Below are 23,024 nucleotides of genomic sequence, written 5' to 3' on the forward strand. Positions count from 1 at the left end.
CACAAGAAGAGAAACCGGGAGAAGCTTCTTTACATCTGAGGTAGTGAAAAGATTCTTGGAGGGAGCTAAAAGAATAGCTCCGCCAAAAAGGATGCCACCGCCGGCATGGAACCTCAATGTGGTACTGACAGAGCTCATGAAAGCACCGTACTGACAGAGCTCATGAAAGCACCTTTCGAGCCAATCCACAAGGCAACACTACAAATGCTAACAATGAAAGCGGTCTTCCTGGTAGCAATCACCTTGCTACGCAGGGTAAGCTAGCTCCAAGCACTAACCTTGCAAGAACCCTATATACAGATACACAGTGACAGGGTCGTAATGAGAACGGACCCACACTTCATGCCAAAGGTGGTGTCACGTTTCCATATGAATCAGAGTATACAGATACCGAGCTTCTTCCAAAAGCCCACAACAAGCGCGGAGAGGGCGCTCCACACCCTAGACGCAAGAAGGGCAGTGATGCACTACATAGAAAGGACAAAGGACCACAGGAAGACGAAGCAGTTCTTTGTGTCCTTCGCAAACAGCTTCCTGGGTAGACCAGTGACAAAAAACACCATCGCTCGATGGATCGCACAAACGATACAATTCTGCCACAAGCAAGCAGGGCAGGAACTAACAGGAGGGGCACAGGCCCACTCGACAAGAAAGAAAGGGGCAACAATCGCCTTTCTGGCAAACACACCAATTCAGGACATATGCCTGGCGGCAACATGGGCTTCAGTGCACACGTTCACTAAGCACTACTGCATGGATGTACAAATGAACAAGGAAGCACAAGTAGGACAAAGATTGCTTCAACATATATACAACAACCAACGATCATCTTCCACCCAGCCGCCACAAACGTAACAAAACCGCTACAAAATCTATGCACAGCATAGTGAATCCAGAAAGATTCACGCTGCAAAACGAATAGTTTCTTACCTGTCGGTGTAGTTTTGCAGTTTGAAAGATCTTTCTGGATTCACTAGCGAACCCACCCACCTCCGCCAGAAAGATGAGGCTGGAGGGGAAAGGGGGTGAAAACAACGTCAATACATGAAAAACAAACTTTAGATGGTTAAAAAAGCGGTAAATAACTTAGCGGAACATTGCCATAACTTCGGTAACAGAACAAACACAAGAAGAAGAAAAAAGAATCGGAAGCGTGCCGACGTCACGGAAGGTACACCAAATGGTGGGACGTCGACGTCCACCTGGGCTACAAAAAAAAAGGGGGAAAAGCGAGAAAAGACTACGATTCCGGACCCAACCACCAGATTGCGGAATAATGCACAGCATAGTGAATCCAGAAAGATCTTTCAAGCTGCAAAACTACACCGACAGGTAAGAAACTATTCGTTGCCAAACCAAATTATGGCCTGTCCCTCAAGACACTCTTATTATTCAATTAGGCTGCAGGCTTCATATAGGTGTGTGCATAATAATATCACTACCCCTTTCCTGAATATCAGGGCTCTTAATACCTGCGCAAGTGTCACTCTTTGTCAAAGTACACATAAGGTAAAGTTAAGAATTGTCAAACAACCATCACCCATACCACAAAAAATTGTGGAGAAAGAGAGTGAGCACCTCACGGTAGAACCACCAATGGGGTTATCTGGCTAACAATTGCCAGTCTACCCACTTATCATCATAGGTAGCTCACTCTCGGTATAGTGGAAAGAAAAAGGTACAGAGACACGGAAGGAAAGGACAAACACCATGTAACAATCCTTTACACTTCACAACAGACATACAATATGTTGCATGTTCGTGCCACAGCGGATAATAAGTAGCAATCGCGGAACATTACCATAACTTCGGTAACAGAACAAACACAAGAAGAAGAAAAAAGAATCGGAAGCGTGCCGACGTCACGGAAGGTACACCAAATGGTGGGACGTCGACGTCCACCTGGGCTACAAAAAAAAAAAGGAAAAGCGAGAAAAGACTACGATTCCGGACCCAACCACCAGATTGCGGAATAATGCACAGCATAGTGAATCCAGAAAGATCTTTCAAGCTGCAAAACTACACCGACAGGTAAGAAACTATTCGTTGCCTGTAATCTTGTGGCTCTGATCAGAGCTCTTCTTTCATTAACTAGCTTTATTTAGAAATGTAGCTGTACTGCATACTGAGTTTGCTCACCACTCTATTCTACTCTCCCACTCTGTACTACTCTCCCACTCTGTGCAAAAAACAATCCAACATAGAGATGGCGTACATTTGCATGACCAACTAAGGGAGGACTCTCACTATATCTCATGACTCGAAACACTTCTTCAAAGAAAAACATGCAAACCTCCAAGCTTAGACACTAGACGGCAGGAGCACGCAGAAATTGTGAATCTAGAGCACTACACACTATGAACAGATGCATACAGTGTAAGTAACATTTTCCTTCCTTTTTGTCATACTTTGAAACATACAGATTGTTTTATGGAAAGAGTACTCTGAGGGACGAGAACCTGATGAAGTCCTGTGAAGCAGGCCATTACTCTCTATAAAGCTTGAAAGCTGCTTATTAATAAACTTCTCTGTATTATTGGAGTAGAGTGGTAGCAATGAAACCGGACGATAGTTTTCTGGCCCGATGGGATCCAGCAAAGGATTTTTTAAGGAGTGGAACCACTACAGCATACTTCCATCGCGGAGGCACCCTATTAGAGGCTGGAGAGCTATTAAGAAGCTCACTGAATACTGTGTGAACCACTTCCGCACCTAGCCTGAAAATGGTCAAGGATGCTGGTTCCAGCGGAGAACCTGACTTCACAGAAGCATGTAGCACAGTCTGCTCCTCGGCGTCAGTTGGCTTGAACTTCAGCAGCTTAGCTCTATCCTTCGAACAGTCGAACCAAGCACTTAAACAAGTGGCATCTCTAGCTTTTGCAGGAAAAGAGGCATGTATCCTATCAACGTTTTGAAAGAAGAAATGGGCTAAGGCTACAGACCTCCTCTGATGGCGAAGTAGAAGCTGAGACCTACAGGTAACGAAGAAAGTGACTTCAATAGCCAAAATATTTGCATGACAAGTTTTGAGCAGACTGAATTTTATTAGTGTAGAAGTCACGACTGGATTTCTTGATATGACAATGGTAAGTTTTAAGTGCTGCCATTTAATCTGTTTTACAAGCTGGATCATATGCTCTGCGCCAAAGGCATGGACACTTTTTTAATACTGGCAGACCCTCCTCAAACCAGCCAGCTGATGGTTGTTGTCTGCAAAAGATCTGGTTCTCTGCCAGAACTATTTGATCTAATTCTCCATTAATCCGCTTATCCATTTGTGGGTCCGCTATGTCAGTACAGCTATCCATAACAAACTGACTAGAGGGCAGAGCACCACAAAATTTAGGAGCGGTAACTTTGGCCCACCCTGTGTTGCACATGTGGGTGCATGACGGATAGACGCTTTCTCATAAGAGACACAAAAAGGGATGGCAAAATGGTCAGACCAAGTAAGTGGAATAGGGTGATCAGTCAGTATACCAGCCAAATTTAAAAAAATAGGATCATGGATGTTCCCAGTCTATGTATACGGGAGGAAACATGTTGAAAGAGCAGTAAACCCTCCAAATCTGCAGCCAAAGTTGTAGCTGCTGCACATGTATTATCATCAAAATGCAGATTAAGATCTCCAACCCCTGTAAAAGTATCGAAGTACCATTGGGGACAAAAGATGTTAGAACTTCACCCTAAGCTCTTTCCTAAGGTGGCCTCCCCTTTTCATGTCAACCAAATCATAGAGCTCAAAGTATTTTACCCACAACCAGACTAGTAGAGAGAACCTTCCACACCTTAAATGTCAAACGCACTCTCACGTACTACATTTATAGAATCAAGCCCTTTTTCAAGGCGGACCAGTTGTTTGTAGCCTTTGCTGAACCTCACAAGGGAGAATCCATATCTAACGCAGACATGTGAATAGTCAAGTGCATACAAGTGTGCTACCACAAAGCTAGAAGAGCCCTCACTGTCATACTTAGAGCATACTCTGCACACAAGAATACCACAACCATAGCCTTTCTGGGGAATATTCTCATAGCTGACATATCTAAAGCAGCCACTTTGTCAACCTCACACACGTTCATTAAATATTATTGTGCAGATATCCTAGCCAGACGGCAGACAATGGTTGGCCAGACAGTCTTAAGGACCTCATTTCAGACATCTCAATCGTCCACAAGCTAGCCACTATTTGTAGGGGGTACTGCTTTAAAGGCTATACCGATCATGTGTATCCACAGCAACATGTTACGAAGGGAAAATATTTCCCTATCAGCTACTCGTGTGTAGTACTGTAGATTCACATGCGTCCACCATTTTTGCAGCCTGAATCTTTCTGGATTCACTATGCTGTGCATTATTCCGCAATCTGGTGGTTGGGTCCGGAATCGTAGTCTTTTCTCTCTCTTCCTTTTTTTTTTTTTTTTTTTTTGTAGCCCAGGTGGGCGTCGACGTCCCACCATTTGGTGTACCTTCCGTGACGTCGGCACGCTTCCTGCGGAAGCTCCCACCCTTGAGCGCCATCTTCAGATTCTTTTTTCCGCCGTTGGGTCTGGATCGTCGCGTGAAGCTCCAGAAGTTTTGGAGGAGAAAAATAAGCGAATTTCTTCAGGAAAAACTCGAGAAGACCAGGAGAAGAAGATCATCAGAGCCGGGACGACGAAGAAGGAGAGGAACCTCGAGATCTTCGACGTCCGATGGAGAATGCGCATACAGAGGGCCCCCTGAGCGCAGTAATGGACAACACACATTTAAATTCTGCCGTAATTGCCACCACAAGTACGCGCAGAGAGACCAGCACCCGGTCTGCAACCTCTGTCTGCCTATCGACCACGGGAGCAAGGACTGCAACGCCTGCTCAGTCTTCACGCCGAAGACGCTGAGGATTCGAGAGAAACAGAGGATAGCTCACCACACGATGCAAGGCAAGGGCAAGGCCCCGTCGCTGTACGATCTGGGCCTCTCCACCGACGACGAGGACAACATCGCCAAAGGTCCAGATGTCTCCACGGTCGCAGAGACCGATAAGAAATCGTCAGACACGGTAGGAGAGTCTACGACCCCGAAACCCTCGACAGGGCCTCGAACACCTGAGGCTGACTCTCGAAAATCAAAGTCTAGAACCTCGAAGGGAGCACCGGCGTCAAAAGCTTCGACGACCGAAGCTGCGGTCCCCGAAAAACAGCCCAGCGGATCCTTCGAGAAGGACTCCCAGGCGGTGAAGAGCAGCGAAAAAGCAAGGTCGTCGAAGCAAGCTCCCGAAAAGTGATCCTCGACTTCGAAGGAGAAGGAGCCGAGAGCCGTTTCGACGTCGACGGGGCCGTCGAAGAGGGCGGCCGAAACGCTCGACGCCGAGCAGGCCGCACAGATGGAGAAAAAGAAAAGAAGGCTCGAGGCCGAGATGGAGAACATCATCCAGAGGAAGAAGGACTTCGAAGACAAAATGAAAAGCTTCAGGATCCCCTCGAAGCCCACGACGGTCCTCGAAGAGATAGAAGAACACGAGGAGTTCGATGCCGAAGAGCCGCCGAAAACTCCGGAGCCCTCGGAGCAGGGAGAAGAAGAGGACCTCTATTACACAGAGGGTGATTATGGGGACCCGCGTTCGAGCTACGACTCGGGATCCTCGACGGCTCAAGACCTGGATTGGCAGGACATCGAGGCCGAAAACCCGGAGGAGGCTGTGGAGACATACCCCTTGAGGCCTTCGCCGCCAGATGACATTGGGGCCTACTATGAGGTCGTCCAGAAGGCTGCAGCAGCTTATGGAGTCAAATTGGCGGAGGAGAAGGGTAAGGCAGATTTCCTGCTGGAAACCTTGCTCCCCACACAGACAAAAAGCTTCTTCCTGCCCATGCTGAAGAGTATTATGGAACAAGGCTCCAGGTGAGAGGAGGAGAGGGGTTGGCTTAACGGCTAAGGCGCTCGACCTCGGACCTGGGGAACTTGGTTCGAGTCTCGGTAACGACGCCAAAAAACCCCAGTGATTCTGGGCAAATCACTTAATCTCCCCGTGCCTAAAAAATGAAAGTGTGTCCTCATGTAACGTAACTGGTGCTATGTCAAGCGCTCTGATAACTGATTCGGTTCAGTTCAAGTTCGCGCTATATAAAACTCTCCCAAAAAAAAAAAAGCAAAGAGGCGTTCAAAGAACCAGCTACCTGCAGGTCAGTCACGCCAAGGACGGAGAAAAAGTACAAGTTCTCCTCCCAGGACCCCCCTTACACCCAGGCGATAGTTTCAGCAGACTCAATTATAGCCGCAACGGCCAGAAGAAGGGCCAACGTCCCAACAACATCTAGGCCACCACCTGACAAGGAAAGCAGGAGGATGGACCTAACAGGCAGAAAAATTGAGAGAAACGCAGCAATGCACTGGAGGATGGCAAACTCCAACTCCCTTCTGAACAGGCACCAGTACCAGCATTGGGACGAGATGAACCAATTGCTCAAGCACCTCCCAGAGGAACACCAGCAGAGAGCCGCTTACCTCGTGGTAGAGGGGAAAAGCATCGCAAACTCGTGCCTGAAGGACAGCCTTGGACGGGGCAGAAACATCCAGCAGGCTGATGGCTATAGGAATCACAGAGAGAAGGCAAGCCTGGCTCAGGATCTCAGGCTTCAAGACGGAGGTTCAAAACAACATCCTGAACACCCCTTTCAATGGAGAAACACTGTTCGGAGCCCCAGTTGATGAGAAACTCACCCAACTGAAGAAAGACAACGAGACGGCAAGGTCCATGGGGGCCCTGCAATTCAGGGGGATGAGAAGAGGCACTCCTATGCGGAGGCTGAACGGAAGGGGTGGACACCAGCAAGGACAACCACACCAGGAGTTCCACTAGGGTCAACAGAGTGACAACCAAGGTCACCAGGGCCAGCAGAAACAAAACTGGAACTACCAGAACAGGGGCCAGTCCCTTCGCGGGAGAGGAAACTGACGGGGCCAGATAAGGAGAGGCGGTGAACAACCCCCCTCTAAGTGACTTCACACAGGAAAAGGTGCTCACCCACTCAAACCCGTCCAAGGGAAGAGCACGGAAAAACAAAGAGGAGAGGGCTACACGGATAAGACACAAAAGAACATGTAACACCAGTAGGAGGCAGGCTGAGATTTTTTCTCCGAGAGTGGAGGAAAATAACCACAGACAAGTGGATACTCAACATCATACAGTTCGGATACTGCATAGAGTTGGAAAAGAGACCACCAAACAGAAAGCCAAAGAAAAGAGAGCACTCGGGAAGGGAGCTGCAATTGCTCCAAGAGGAAGCTCAAGAACTCCTCCTCAAAGAGGCCATCGAACCAGTCCCATTCAAAGAACGGAACCGGGGAGTGTACTCAAACTACTTCCTGGTGCCAAAAGTGGACGAAAGCCTAAGGCCCATCCTGGATCTACGGTTCTTAAACAAATATGTAAAGACTCAAAAATTCAAGATGACGTCCCTGCAAGAGGTCATCCCACAGATAATTCTTGTCCACCATAGACCTCAAAGATGCGTACCTGCACATCCCCATGAACAGGCAGCACAAGCACCTGCTAAGATACACAGTAAACAAGGATCACTACCAATTCACAACACTGGCATTCGGTCTAAAGTCCGCACCAAGGGTATTCACCAAATGCCTCCCAGCAGTGGCCGCACATCTGCGAAGAGAGGGGATACACGTGTACCCCTACCTCGACGACTGGCTTGTAAAGGCAAGCTCTTACAGGACATGCAAAGATCATGCAGAACAGGTCACAAGAACGCTAGCAAGCCTGGGATTCTCCATACACTGGGGGAAAATGCTCGATGGAACCGGAGCAAGTGAAGATCTTCCTGGGAGCTCAAATCAACACCGTCCAATGCAGGGTGTTACTCAGCGAGAAGAGGACACTCAGCCTACTGAGGGAGAAACGTCACTGCCAGAAGGGGCGAGCTCTGACAGTGAGGACAGTGAGCAAGATCTTGGGAATGATGGCGTCATGCATACACCTGGTCCCCAATGTACGCCTGCAGATGATACCACTCCAAGAGTGGCTGGAACAGCAATGGTCACAAGTTACAGGAAGTTGGGAGGATCTAGTGGTTGTAACGCACAAGGTGCAGGAAGAAATGAAGTGGTGGACCAAAGAAAGGATAACAATAGGGAAGCCTCTAACGCCACCGGACCCAACAGTGACCATCACCACAGACGCATCCCAGAAGGGATGGGGCGCACACATGAACAGGCTCAGAGTGAGGGGTCTGTGGAGCCCAGGGGATGCGGTCAAACACATCAATTACCTGGAGCTGAAAACAGTGTTGCTTGCCCTCAAAGCCTTTCAGAAACAACTGTACAACCAGAAGGTGCTGATACAGACAGACAACACCACAACGATGTTTTACATCAACAAGCAGGGGGGAACACAATCATTCCCTCTGTCAAGCTTGGCACAGGAGATCTGGAGATGGGCAATACCACTCAAAATAGACCTGCTAGCCATACACCTGCCAGGGAAGGACAATGTAGAAGCAGATTGGCTCAGCAGGCAGACTTCAGCATCCCACGAGTGGGAACTCAACATACAGGAAACAGAGAGACTATTCAGGAGGTTGGGCACTCCGACAATAGACCTGTTTGCAACACGCCAGAATGCAAAATGCCAGTACTTTGCATCCAGACAACCAGAGGCACTATCCCAAGGGAATGCCCTATGGATAAGCTGGTCAAAAACATTTGCCTACGCTTTTCCCCCGATACCACTGATTCCCAGGGTTCTCAACAAATGCATGACGAGCAACATGACGCTCATCCTGGTGGCACCACAATGGGCCAGGCAGACCTGGTACTCACAGATAATGGAGATGGAACACCCCACACGTTCTCAAAAAGAAAAGACCTACTCTCCATGGAAAACGGAGAAGTTCTACACCCAGAGCCGGAGGGCCTCAGCCTATCAGCTTGGCTCCTGAGGACTTAGAGTTCGCACATCTGAAACTACCAGAGAGCACCCTACGGGTGCTGCGAGAGGCAAGGAGGCCCAGCACACGCAAGTGTTATGGGGGAAAATGGAAAAGATTCACTCAATGGTGCTGCAAGAAAAAACTCCAGAGAAAGCTGACCAAGGAATCAACGGTGCTAAGATACCTCACGCACCTAATAAAAGCCAAGCTAAGCTCATCCTCGCTGAGGGTACACCTGGCAGCGATTATGGCATACACAAGAAGAGAAACCGGGAGAAGCTTCTTTACATCTGAGGTAGTGAAAAGATTCTTGGAGGGAGCTAAAAGAATAGCTCCGCCAAAAAGGATGCCACCGCCGGCATGGAACCTCAATGTGGTACTGACAGAGCTCATGAAAGCACCGTACTGACAGAGCTCATGAAAGCACCTTTCGAGCCAATCCACAAGGCAACACTACAAATGCTAACAATGAAAGCGGTCTTCCTGGTAGCAATCACCTTGCTACGCAGGGTAAGCTAGCTCCAAGCACTAACCTTGCAAGAACCCTATATACAGATACACAGTGACAGGGTCGTAATGAGAACGGACCCACACTTCATGCCAAAGGTGGTGTCACGTTTCCATATGAATCAGAGTATACAGATACCGAGCTTCTTCCAAAAGCCCACAACAAGCGCGGAGAGGGCGCTCCACACCCTAGACGCAAGAAGGGCAGTGATGCACTACATAGAAAGGACAAAGGACCACAGGAAGACGAAGCAGTTCTTTGTGTCCTTCGCAAACAGCTTCCTGGGTAGACCAGTGACAAAAAACACCATCGCTCGATGGATCGCACAAACGATACAATTCTGCCACAAGCAAGCAGGGCAGGAACTAACAGGAGGGGCACAGGCCCACTCGACAAGAAAGAAAGGGGCAACAATCGCCTTTCTGGCAAACACACCAATTCAGGACATATGCCTGGCGGCAACATGGGCTTCAGTGCACACGTTCACTAAGCACTACTGCATGGATGTACAAATGAACAAGGAAGCACAAGTAGGACAAAGATTGCTTCAACATATATACAACAACCAACGATCATCTTCCACCCAGCCGCCACAAACGTAACAAAACCGCTACAAAATCTATGCACAGCATAGTGAATCCAGAAAGATTCACGCTGCAAAACGAATAGTTTCTTACCTGTCGGTGTAGTTTTGCAGTTTGAAAGATCTTTCTGGATTCACTAGCGAACCCACCCACCTCCGCCAGAAAGATGAGGCTGGAGGGGAAAGGGGGTGAAAACAACGTCAATACATGAAAAACAAACTTTAGATGGTTAAAAAAGCGGTAAATAACTTAGCGGAACATTGCCATAACTTCGGTAACAGAACAAACACAAGAAGAAGAAAAAAGAATCGGAAGCGTGCCGACGTCACGGAAGGTACACCAAATGGTGGGACGTCGACGTCCACCTGGGCTACAAAAAGAAAAGGGGAAAAGCGAGAAAAGACTACGATTCCGGACCCAACCACCAGATTGCGGAATAATGCACAGCATAGTGAATCCAGAAAGATCTTTCAAGCTGCAAAACTACACCGACAGGTAAGAAACTATTCGTTGCCAAACCAAATTATGGCCTGTCCCTCAAGACACTCTTATTATTCAATTAGGCTGCAGGCTTCATATAGGTGTGTGCATAATAATATCACTACCCCTTTCCTGAATATCAGGGCTCTTAATACCTGCGCAAGTGTCACTCTTTGTCAAAGTACACATAAGGTAAAGTTAAGAATTGTCAAACAACCATCACCCATACCACAAAAAATTGTGGAGAAAGAGAGTGAGCACCTCACGGTAGAACCACCAATGGGGTTATCTGGCTAACAATTGCCAGTCTACCCACTTATCATCATAGGTAGCTCACTCTCGGTATAGTGGAAAGAAAAAGGTACAGAGACACGGAAGGAAAGGACAAACACCATGTAACAATCCTTTACACTTCACAACAGACATACAATATGTTGCATGTTCGTGCCACAGCGGATAATAAGTAGCAATCGCGGAACATTACCATAACTTCGGTAACAGAACAAACACAAGAAGAAGAAAAAAGAATCGGAAGCGTGCCGATGTCACGGAAGGTACACCAAATGGTGGGACGTCGACGTCCACCTGGGCTACAAAAAAAAAAAGGAAAAGCGAGAAAAGACTACGATTCCGGACCCAACCACCAGATTGCGGAATAATGCACAGCATAGTGAATCCAGAAAGATCTTTCAAGCTGCAAAACTACACCGACAGGTAAGAAACTATTCGTTGCCTGTAATCTTGTGGCTCTGATCAGAGCTCTTCTTTCATTAACTAGCTTTATTTAGAAATGTAGCTGTACTGCATACTGAGTTTGCTCACCACTCTATTCTACTCTCCCACTCTGTACTACTCTCCCACTCTGTGCAAAAAACAATCCAACATAGAGATGGCGTACATTTGCATGACCAACTAAGGGAGGACTCTCACTATATCTCATGACTCGAAACACTTCTTCAAAGAAAAACATGCAAACCTCCAAGCTTAGACACTAGACGGCAGGAGCACGCAGAAATTGTGAATCTAGAGCACTACACACTATGAACAGATGCATACAGTGTAAGTAACATTTTCCTTCCTTTTTGTCATACTTTGAAACATACAGATTGTTTTATGGAAAGAGTACTCTGAGGGACGAGAACCTGATGAAGTCCTGTGAAGCAGGCCATTACTCTCTATAAAGCTTGAAAGCTGCTTATTAATAAACTTCTCTGTATTATTGGAGTAGAGTGGTAGCAATGAAACCGGACGATAGTTTTCTGGCCCGATGGGATCCAGCAAAGGATTTTTTAAGGAGTGGAACCACTACAGCATACTTCCATCGCGGAGGCACCCTATTAGAGGCTGGAGAGCTATTAAGAAGCTCACTGAATACTGTGTGAACCACTTCCGCACCTAGCCTGAAAATGGTCAAGGATGCTGGTTCCAGCGGAGAACCTGACTTCACAGAAGCATGTAGCACAGTCTGCTCCTCGGCGTCAGTTGGCTTGAACTTCAGCAGCTTAGCTCTATCCTTCGAACAGTCGAACCAAGCACTTAAACAAGTGGCATCTCTAGCTTTTGCAGGAAAAGAGGCATGTATCCTATCAACGTTTTGAAAGAAGAAATGGGCTAAGGCTACAGACCTCCTCTGATGGCGAAGTAGAAGCTGAGACCTACAGGTAACGAAGAAAGTGACTTCAATAGCCAAAATATTTGCATGACAAGTTTTGAGCAGACTGAATTTTATTAGTGTAGAAGTCACGACTGGATTTCTTGATATGACAATGGTAAGTTTTAAGTGCTGCCATTTAATCTGTTTTACAAGCTGGATCATATGCTCTGCGCCAAAGGCATGGACACTTTTTTAATACTGGCAGACCCTCCTCAAACCAGCCAGCTGATGGTTGTTGTCTGCAAAAGATCTGGTTCTCTGCCAGAACTATTTGATCTAATTCTCCATTAATCCGCTTATCCATTTGTGGGTCCGCTATGTCAGTACAGCTATCCATAACAAACTGACTAGAGGGCAGAGCACCACAAAATTTAGGAGCGGTAACTTTGGCCCACCCTGTGTTGCACATGTGGGTGCATGACGTATAGACGCTTTCTCATAAGAGACACAAAAAGGGATGGCAAAATGGTCAGACCAAGTAAGTGGAATAGGGTGATCAGTCAGTATACCAGCCAAATTTAAAAAAATAGGATCATGGATGTTCCCAGTCTATGTATACGGGAGGAAACATGTTGAAAGAGCAGTAAACCCTCCAAATCTGCAGCCAAAGTTGTAGCTGCTGCACATGTATTATCATCAAAATGCAGATTAAGATCTCCAACCCCTGTAAAAGTATCGAAGTACCATTGGGGACAAAAGATGTTAGAACTTCACCCTAAGCTCTTTCCTAAGGTGGCCTCCCCTTTTCATGTCAACCAAACCATAGAGCTCAAAGTATTTTACCCACAACCAGACTAGTAGAGAGAACCTTCCACACCTTAAATGTCAAACGCACTCTCACGTACTACATTTATAGAATCAAGCCCTTTTTCAAGGCGGACCAGTTGTTTGTAGCCTTTGCTGAACCTCACAAGGGAGAATCCATATCTAACGCAGACATGTGAATAGTCAAGTGCATACAAGTGTGCTACCACAAAGCTAGAAGAGCCCTCACTGTCATACTTAGAGCATACTCTGCACACAAGAATACCACAACCATAGCCTTTCTGGGGAATATTCTCATAGCTGACATATCTAAAGCAGCCACTTTGTCAACCTCACACACGTTCATTAAATATTATTGTGCAGATATCCTAGCCAGACGGCAGACAATGGTTGGCCAGACAGTCTTAAGGACCTCATTTCAGACATCTCAATCGTCCACAAGCTAGCCACTATTTGTAGGGGGTACTGCTTTAAAGGCTATACCGATCATGTGTATCCACAGCAACATGTTACGAAGGGAAAATATTTCCCTATCAGCTACTCGTGTGTAGTACTGTAGATTCACATGCGTCCACCATTTTTGCAGCCTGAATCTTTCTGGATTCACTATGCTGTGCATTATTCCGCAATCTGGTGGTTGGGTCCGGAATCGTAGTCTTTTCTCTCTCTTCCTTTTTTTTTTTTTTTTTTTTGTAGCCCAGGTGGGCGTCGACGTCCCACCATTTGGTGTACCTTCCGTGACGTCGGCACGCTTCCTGCGGAAGCTCCCACCCTTGAGCGCCATCTTCAGATTCTTTTTTCCGCCGTTGGGTCTGGATCGTCGCGTGAAGCTCCAGAAGTTTTGGAGGAGAAAAATAAGCGAATTTCTTCAGGAAAAACTCGAGAAGACCAGGAGAAGAAGATCATCAGAGCCGGGACGACGAAGAAGGAGAGGAACCTCGAGATCTTCGACGTCCGATGGAGAATGCGCATACAGAGGGCCCCCTGAGCGCAGTAATGGACAACACACATTTAAATTCTGCCGTAATTGCCACCACAAGTACGCGCAGAGAGACCAGCACCCGGTCTGCAACCTCTGTCTGCCTATCGACCACGGGAGCAAGGACTGCAACGCCTGCTCAGTCTTCACGCCGAAGACGCTGAGGATTCGAGAGAAACAGAGGATAGCTCACCACACGATGCAAGGCAAGGGCAAGGCCCCGTCGCTGTACGATCTGGGCCTCTCCACCGACGACGAGGACAACATCGCCAAAGGTCCAGATGTCTCCACGGTCGCAGAGACCGATAAGAAATCGTCAGACACGGTAGGAGAGTCTACGACCCCGAAACCCTCGACAGGGCCTCGAACACCTGAGGCTGACTCTCGAAAATCAAAGTCTAGAACCTCGAAGGGAGCACCGGCGTCAAAAGCTTCGACGACCGAAGCTGCGGTCCCCGAAAAACAGCCCAGCGGATCCTTCGAGAAGGACTCCCAGGCGGTGAAGAGCAGCGAAAAAGCAAGGTCGTCGAAGCAAGCTCCCGAAAAGTGATCCTCGACTTCGAAGGAGAAGGAGCCGAGAGCCGTTTCGACGTCGACGGGGCCGTCGAAGAGGGCGGCCGAAACGCTCGACGCCGAGCAGGCCGCACAGATGGAGAAAAAGAAAAGAAGGCTCGAGGCCGAGATGGAGAACATCATCCAGAGGAAGAAGGACTTCGAAGACAAAATGAAAAGCTTCAGGATCCCCTCGAAGCCCACGACGGTCCTCGAAGAGATAGAAGAACACGAGGAGTTCGATGCCGAAGAGCCGCCGAAAACTCCGGAGCCCTCGGAGCAGGGAGAAGAAGAGGACCTCTATTACACAGAGGGTGATTATGGGGACCCGCGTTCGAGCTACGACTCGGGATCCTCGACGGCTCAAGACCTGGATTGGCAGGACATCGAGGCCGAAAACCCGGAGGAGGCTGTGGAGACATACCCCTTGAGGCCTTCGCCGCCAGATGACATTGGGGCCTACTATGAGGTCGTCCAGAAGGCTGCAGCAGCTTATGGAGTCAAATTGGCGGAGGAGAAGGGTAAGGCAGATTTCCTGCTGGAAACCTTGCTCCCCACACAGACAAAAAGCTTCTTCCTGCCCATGCTGAAGAGTATTATGGAACAAGGCTCCAGGTGAGAGGAGGAGAGGGGTTGGCTTAACGGCTAAGGCGCTCGACCTCGGACCTGGGGAACTTGGTTCGAGTCTCGGTAACGACGCCAAAAAACCCCAGTGATTCTGGGCAAATCACTTAATCTCCCCATGCCTAAAAAATGAAAGTGTGTCCTCATGTAACGTAACTGGTGCTATGTCAAGCGCTCTGATAACTGATTCGGTTCAGTTCAAGTTCGCGCTATATAAAACTCTCCAAAAAAAAAAAAAGCAAAGAGGCGTTCAAAGAACCAGCTACCTGCAGGTCAGTCACGCCAAGGACGGAGAAAAAGTACAAGTTCTCCTCCCAGGACCCCCCTTACACCCAGGCGATAGTTTCAGCAGACTCAATTATAGCCGCAACGGCCAGAAGAAGGGCCAACGTCCCAACAACATCTAGGCCACCACCTGACAAGGAAAGCAGGAGGATGGACCTAACAGGCAGAAAAATTGAGAGAAACGCAGCAATGCACTGGAGGATGGCAAACTCCAACTCCCTTCTGAACAGGCACCAGTACCAGCATTGGGACGAGATGAACCAATTGCTCAAGCACCTCCCAGAGGAACACCAGCAGAGAGCCGCTTACCTCGTGGTAGAGGGGAAAAGCATCGCAAACTCGTGCCTGAAGGACAGCCTTGGACGGGGCAGAAACATCCAGCAGGCTGATGGCTATAGGAATCACAGAGAGAAGGCAAGCCTGGCTCAGGATCTCAGGCTTCAAGACGGAGGTTCAAAACAACATCCTGAACACCCCTTTCAATGGAGAAACACTGTTCGGAGCCCCAGTTGATGAGAAACTCACCCAACTGAAGAAAGACAACGAGACGGCAAGGTCCATGGGGGCCCTGCAATTCAGGGGGATGAGAAGAGGCACTCCTATGCGGAGGCTGAACGGAAGGGGTGGACACCAGCAAGGACAACCACACCAGGAGTTCCACTAGGGTCAACAGAGTGACAACCAAGGTCACCAGGGCCAGCAGAAACAAAACTGGAACTACCAGAACAGGGGCCAGTCCCTTCGCGGGAGAGGAAACTGACGGGGCCAGATAAGGAGAGGCGGTGAACAACCCCCCTCTAAGTGACTTCACACAGGAAAAGGTGCTCACCCACTCAAACCCGTCCAAGGGAAGAGCACGGAAAAACAAAGAGGAGAGGGCTACACGGATAAGACACAAAAGAACATGTAACACCAGTAGGAGGCAGGCTGAGATTTTTTCTCCGAGAGTGGAGGAAAATAACCACAGACAAGTGGATACTCAACATCATACAGTTCGGATACTGCATAGAGTTGGAAAAGAGACCACCAAACAGAAAGCCAAAGAAAAGAGAGCACTCGGGAAGGGAGCTGCAATTGCTCCAAGAGGAAGCTCAAGAACTCCTCCTCAAAGAGGCCATCGAACCAGTCCCATTCAAAGAACGGAACCGGGGAGTGTACTCAAACTACTTCCTGGTGCCAAAAGTGGACGAAAGCCTAAGGCCCATCCTGGATCTACGGTTCTTAAACAAATATGTAAAGACTCAAAAATTCAAGATGACGTCCCTGCAAGAGGTCATCCCACAGATAATTCTTGTCCACCATAGACCTCAAAGATGCGTACCTGCACATCCCCATGAACAGGCAGCACAAGCACCTGCTAAGATACACAGTAAACAAGGATCACTACCAATTCACAACACTGGCATTCGGTCTAAAGTCCGCACCAAGGGTATTCACCAAATGCCTCCCAGCAGTGGCCGCACATCTGCGAAGAGAGGGGATACACGTGTACCCCTACCTCGACGACTGGCTTGTAAAGGCAAGCTCTTACAGGACATGCAAAGATCATGCAGAACAGGTCACAAGAACGCTAGCAAGCCTGGGATTCTCCATACACTGGGGGAAAATGCTCGATGGAACCGGAGCAAGTGAAGATCTTCCTGGGAGCTCAAATCAACACCGTCCAATGCAGGGTGTTACTCAGCGAGAAGAGGACACTCAGCCTACTGAGGGAGAAACGTCACTGCCAGAAGGGGCGAGCTCTGACAGTGAGGACAGTGAGCAAGATCTTGGGAATGATGGCGTCATGCATACACCTGGTCCCCAATGTACGCCTGCAGATGATACCACTCCAAGAGTGGCTGGAACAGCAATGGTCACAAGTTACAGGAAGTTGGGAGGATCTAGTGGTTGTAACGCACAAGGTGCAGGAAGAAATGAAGTGGTGGACCAAAGAAAGGATAACAATAGGGAAGCCTCTAACGCCACCGGACCCAACAGTGACCATCACCACAGACGCATCCCAGAAGGGATGGGGCGCACACATGAACAGGCTCAGAGTGAGGGGTCTGTGGAGCCCAGGGGATGCGGTCAAACACATCAATTACCTGGAGCTGAAAACAGTGTTGCTTGCCCTCAAAGCCTTTCAGAAACAACTGTACAACCAGAAGGTGCTGATACAGACAGACAACACCACAACGATGTTTTACATCAACAAGCAGGGGGGAACACAATCATTCCCTCTGTCAAGCTTGGCACAGGAGATCTGGAGATGGGCAATACCACTCAAAATAGACCTGCTAGCCATACACCTGCCAGGGAAGGACAATGTAGAAGCAGATTGGCTCAGCAGGCAGACTTCAGCATCCCACGAGTGGGAACTCAACATACAGGAAACAGAGAGACTATTCAGGAGGTTGGGCACTCCGACAATAGACCTGTTTGCAACACGCCAGAATGCAAAATGCCAGTACTTTGCATCCAGACAACCAGAGGCACTATCCCAAGGGAATGCCCTATGGATAAGCTGGTCAAAAACATTTGCCTACGCTTTTCCCCCGATACCACTGATTCCCAGGGTTCTCAACAAATGCATGACGAGCAACATGACGCTCATCCTGGTGGCACCACAATGGGCCAGGCAGACCTGGTACTCACAGATAATGGAGATGGAACACCCCACACGTTCTCAAAAAGAAAAGACCTACTCTCCATGGAAAACGGAGAAGTTCTACACCCAGAGCCGGAGGGCCTCAGCCTATCAGCTTGGCTCCTGAGGACTTAGAGTTCGCACATCTGAAACTACCAGAGAGCACCCTACGGGTGCTGCGAGAGGCAAGGAGGCCCAGCACACGCAAGTGTTATGGGGGAAAATGGAAAAGATTCACTCAATGGTGCTGCAAGAAAAAACTCCAGAGAAAGCTGACCAAGGAATCAACGGTGCTAAGATACCTCACGCACCTAATAAAAGCCAAGCTAAGCTCATCCTCGCTGAGGGTACACCTGGCAGCGATTATGGCATACACAAGAAGAGAAACCGGGAGAAGCTTCTTTACATCTGAGGTAGTGAAAAGATTCTTGGAGGGAGCTAAAAGAATAGCTCCGCCAAAAAGGATGCCACCGCCGGCATGGAACCTCAATGTGGTACTGACAGAGCTCATGAAAGCACCGTACTGACAGAGCTCATGAAAGCACCTTTCGAGCCAATCCACAAGGCAACACTACAAATGCTAACAATGAAAGCGGTCTTCCTGGTAGCAATCACCTTGCTACGCAGGGTAAGCTAGCTCCAAGCACTAACCTTGCAAGAACCCTATATACAGATACACAGTGACAGGGTCGTAATGAGAACGGACCCACACTTCATGCCAAAGGTGGTGTCACGTTTCCATATGAATCAGAGTATACAGATACCGAGCTTCTTCCAAAAGCCCACAACAAGCGCGGAGAGGGCGCTCCACACCCTAGACGCAAGAAGGGCAGTGATGCACTACATAGAAAGGACAAAGGACCACAGGAAGACGAAGCAGTTCTTTGTGTCCTTCGCAAACAGCTTCCTGGGTAGACCAGTGACAAAAAACACCATCGCTCGATGGATCGCACAAACGATACAATTCTGCCACAAGCAAGCAGGGCAGGAACTAACAGGAGGGGCACAGGCCCACTCGACAAGAAAGAAAGGGGCAACAATCGCCTTTCTGGCAAACACACCAATTCAGGACATATGCCTGGCGGCAACATGGGCTTCAGTGCACACGTTCACTAAGCACTACTGCATGGATGTACAAATGAACAAGGAAGCACAAGTAGGACAAAGATTGCTTCAACATATATACAACAACCAACGATCATCTTCCACCCAGCCGCCACAAACGTAACAAAACCGCTACAAAATCTATGCACAGCATAGTGAATCCAGAAAGATTCACGCTGCAAAACGAATAGTTTCTTACCTGTCGGTGTAGTTTTGCAGTTTGAAAGATCTTTCTGGATTCACTAGCGAACCCACCCACCTCCGCCAGAAAGATGAGGCTGGAGGGGAAAGGGGGTGAAAACAACGTCAATACATGAAAAACAAACTTTAGATGGTTAAAAAAGCGGTAAATAACTTAGCGGAACATTGCCATAACTTCGGTAACAGAACAAACACAAGAAGAAGAAAAAAGAATCGGAAGCGTGCCGACGTCACGGAAGGTACACCAAATGGTGGGACGTCGACGTCCACCTGGGCTACAAAAAAAAAAGGGGAAAAGCGAGAAAAGACTACGATTCCGGACCCAACCACCAGATTGCGGAATAATGCACAGCATAGTGAATCCAGAAAGATCTTTCAAGCTGCAAAACTACACCGACAGGTAAGAAACTATTCGTTGCCAAACCAAATTATGGCCTGTCCCTCAAGACACTCTTATTATTCAATTAGGCTGCAGGCTTCATATAGGTGTGTGCATAATAATATCACTACCCCTTTCCTGAATATCAGGGCTCTTAATACCTGCGCAAGTGTCACTCTTTGTCAAAGTACACATAAGGTAAAGTTAAGAATTGTCAAACAACCATCACCCATACCACAAAAAATTGTGGAGAAAGAGAGTGAGCACCTCACGGTAGAACCACCAATGGGGTTATCTGGCTAACAATTGCCAGTCTACCCACTTATTATCATAGGTAGCTCACTCTCGGTATAGTGGAAAGAAAAAGGTACAGAGACACGGAAGGAAAGGACAAACACCATGTAACAATCCTTTACACTTCACAACAGACATACAATATGTTGCATGTTCGTGCCACAGCGGATAATAAGTAGCAATCGCGGAACATTACCATAACTTCGGTAACAGAACAAACACAAGAAGAAGAAAAAAGAATCGGAAGCGTGCCGACGTCACGGAAGGTACACCAAATGGTGGGACGTCGACGTCCACCTGGGCTACAAAAAAAAAAAGGAAAAGCGAGAAAAGACTACGATTCCGAACCCAACCACCAGATTGCGGAATAATGCACAGCATAGTGAATCCAGAAAGATCTTTCAAGCTGCAAAACTACACCGACAGGTAAGAAACTATTCGTTGCCTGTAATCTTGTGGCTCTGATCAGAGCTCTTCTTTCATTAACTAGCTTTATTTAGAAATGTAGCTGTACTGCATACTGAGTTTGCTCACCACTCTATTCTACTCTCCCACTCTGTACTACTCTCCCACTCTGTGCAAAAAACAATCCAACATAGAGATGGCGTACATTTGCATGACCAACTAAGGGAGGACTCTCACTATATCTCATGACTCGAAACACTTCTTCAAAGAAAAACATGCAAACCTCCAAGCTTAGACACTAGACGGCAGGAGCACGCAGAGATTGTGAATCTAGAGCACTACACACTATGAACAGATGCATACAGTGTAAGTAACATTTTCCTTCATTTTTGTCATACTTTGAAACATACAGATTGTTTTATGGAAAGAATATTCTGGCTTTAATCTCGGAATACCTGTTACTCGTTTAGTTCCCCTTAAATTGTATTTAATTTTCACGGCTCTTGAAAGGAAATTTATATTTTTCTTGTTCCTTATTCTACAGGTTTATTATGCGGTTTATGCTTTTGAAGCCAGATGTTCAAACGAGCTGAGCGTTACGGCCAATCAAAAATTACGGATCTTGGAGTTTGAAGATTTGACGGGAAACAATGAGTGGTGGTTAGCTGAACTTAATGGACGGCAAGGCTATGTGCCATCCAGCTACATCCGCAAGTCAGAATATACGTGATCTTTACTTGACCGCAAAATAAAGACAAGCACCTTGTGGTTGCCTCTGCAAGCTTTGACCCACGCCAGCGCTTGTTTGTGGTGAATCTGGGAAAGTGATCTCTAGATGCGAAGGGCTTGATATGCCGATGACATCCCTTTCAGTATTGTAAGGACGACAGTCTGTGTCACTTCTTGGATCTCATGCAGTGGTTTCATACTCCAGGAAATGGATATGATTTTTGCTAAGCTTCTGGAGAAGAGCTCTTCCACTCAAGCAAGAAGTGAGACAAATGCAAGAACAAAAATGAAATCGAATGATGAACGATGAAGATTAATTGGCAATGGAAGACACTCGTTGTGACAGTATTAAGGCCCGCCGAACAATAGTCGGAGGCAACAGTGGCATAAGCATCTCTGTTCATGACGCTAATCAGTGCTGCTGAAGTGGCAGTTCCTAGGTCTCTAGAACAGAGTTGTCCCAGACCCCTTTTATCCACTGTAGCGTTCCATTAGTAGTTCTTGGAACCGAGTGAATTGACTAAAGACATGCAATCCACGTGATTTTAGTCCCTGTGTGTGGCTGAGAGATTTGCAATGGGTTGCATTGTGGTAGAATTTGTGAGCTGACAGATGACTTGTTATTTTTTTAAGAATATAATGTAAGAAATTGCATATTTTTTTATTGTTACAATTATTTTGCCTTTTACCCTCTTCAATGCTCATGACGAGCTCAACTAGTCATGGCATATACCTCTCCGCTGCTCATGACGAGCTGAGCTCGTCATGACCACACCCGTTTTTATTGCTGTCCAGCACAGCAGGGAAAAAACTCTAGCAGCGATGAGGTTAAAAAAACAAAAACAAATTAGCTTGAAAAGGAACAATTAATTTTTGAAGGCTACAGAAGAGTTTATCTCTTTGCACCTAGTTCCCTTTCAAAGCAGGGCTACACTCTTGCTTGTGAGATATGAATTTGTGATCTTTCTAATAGCTCTGAACCAATCTTGCCTTGACTATTATTTCCCATGAGTTACTCTAATTATCTTCACTGGTTGCCAAAACAGTATTAATGGCAAGGAGTCTACAACAAAATTTGTAGTGACTAGTTGAGGAGTTTCAAAGGTATTGTGAGGAAGATGGGATCGTGGGAAGGTAGGAGCCGGGCCAAGGAATGAGGTGCAATTGAATCATCTGTTTTTGGCCCAATCTACCATGAACTAATGGTAATCGCTTCCAAAGTGGAAAATTGCATCCTTGACAAGCAAAGGGTAAAATGGAAAATTGTCTTGTTTATTTGCATTACTTTAGCATTAAGAACTAGTTTGTAAAGGATGCTTCCTGGCACTTGACCACAAGACACATTTTGCAAGTGACACTAACATGCAGAAAGGAGACACAGAACCACCTGGGTGCCTTTAACAGGTAAACCCTGAATGCTCCTAACTACCCCACCTCTCCCCCATGTCGATATCAGATCTGTATTCATCGCAGTCATTTTTTTCTTTTTCTTGCCCTGCTCTGAATAGAGTACACAGGGAAATGGCTGCCAACAACCATAAACGCTCTCCTATTATCAAAGAAATCTTCCATTGTGCTGATTTTTTGGTGTCCTATTTATTACTCCAGTATCCATTCTGTTGATAAGTGCAACTATGATTTCACTGCATTAGTTTTATCTACAACTGTTGTGCTACTGTAAATAGGAGTTTGGAAAGTCTTTTTTCACAAGAATGTATAGTTTAAAAAAAAAATCAAATGTCGTCTTCTTTTGGCCACATTTGAACACATCCAGTATTTTATATCTCTTTGAGCAACTAGCAAAAACTTTTATTATTGTGGCCTTTCTGTGTAATAAAGACTCATTTTTCTCTTATAACGCTGAGCTTTCTCTTTCCTTGACATGTTATGTTGGACATTTCAGAAATATAATTTCTCTCCTAAGAAGA

At 47.1% G+C, this 23,024-nt stretch overlaps 1 protein-coding gene across 2 annotated transcripts in view; it reads left to right on the top strand.

Annotated features, from left to right (window-relative positions):
• DNMBP (dynamin binding protein) overlaps window positions 1–21,784 on the top strand; it is a 534,728-nt gene extending 512,944 nt beyond the window's left edge. Inside the window, exon 18 of one of the 2 annotated variants that reach the window (XM_078643534.1) lies at window positions 20,912–21,237. In XM_078643534.1, the coding sequence (XP_078499660.1) occupies window positions 20,912–21,097 (186 nt within the window). In that variant the 3' untranslated portion in view covers window positions 21,098–21,237. Of the gene's footprint in view, window positions 1–20,911 lie in introns of both variants that reach the window. The other variant, XM_078643535.1, reaches the window with a different exon arrangement.
• Window positions 21,785–23,024: the final 1,240 nt, after the last annotated feature.

This window comes from Lissotriton helveticus, chromosome 5_1 (genome assembly GCF_964261635.1).
Source record: "Lissotriton helveticus chromosome 5_1, aLisHel1.1, whole genome shotgun sequence".
NCBI lineage: Eukaryota > Metazoa > Chordata > Amphibia > Caudata > Salamandridae > Lissotriton > Lissotriton helveticus.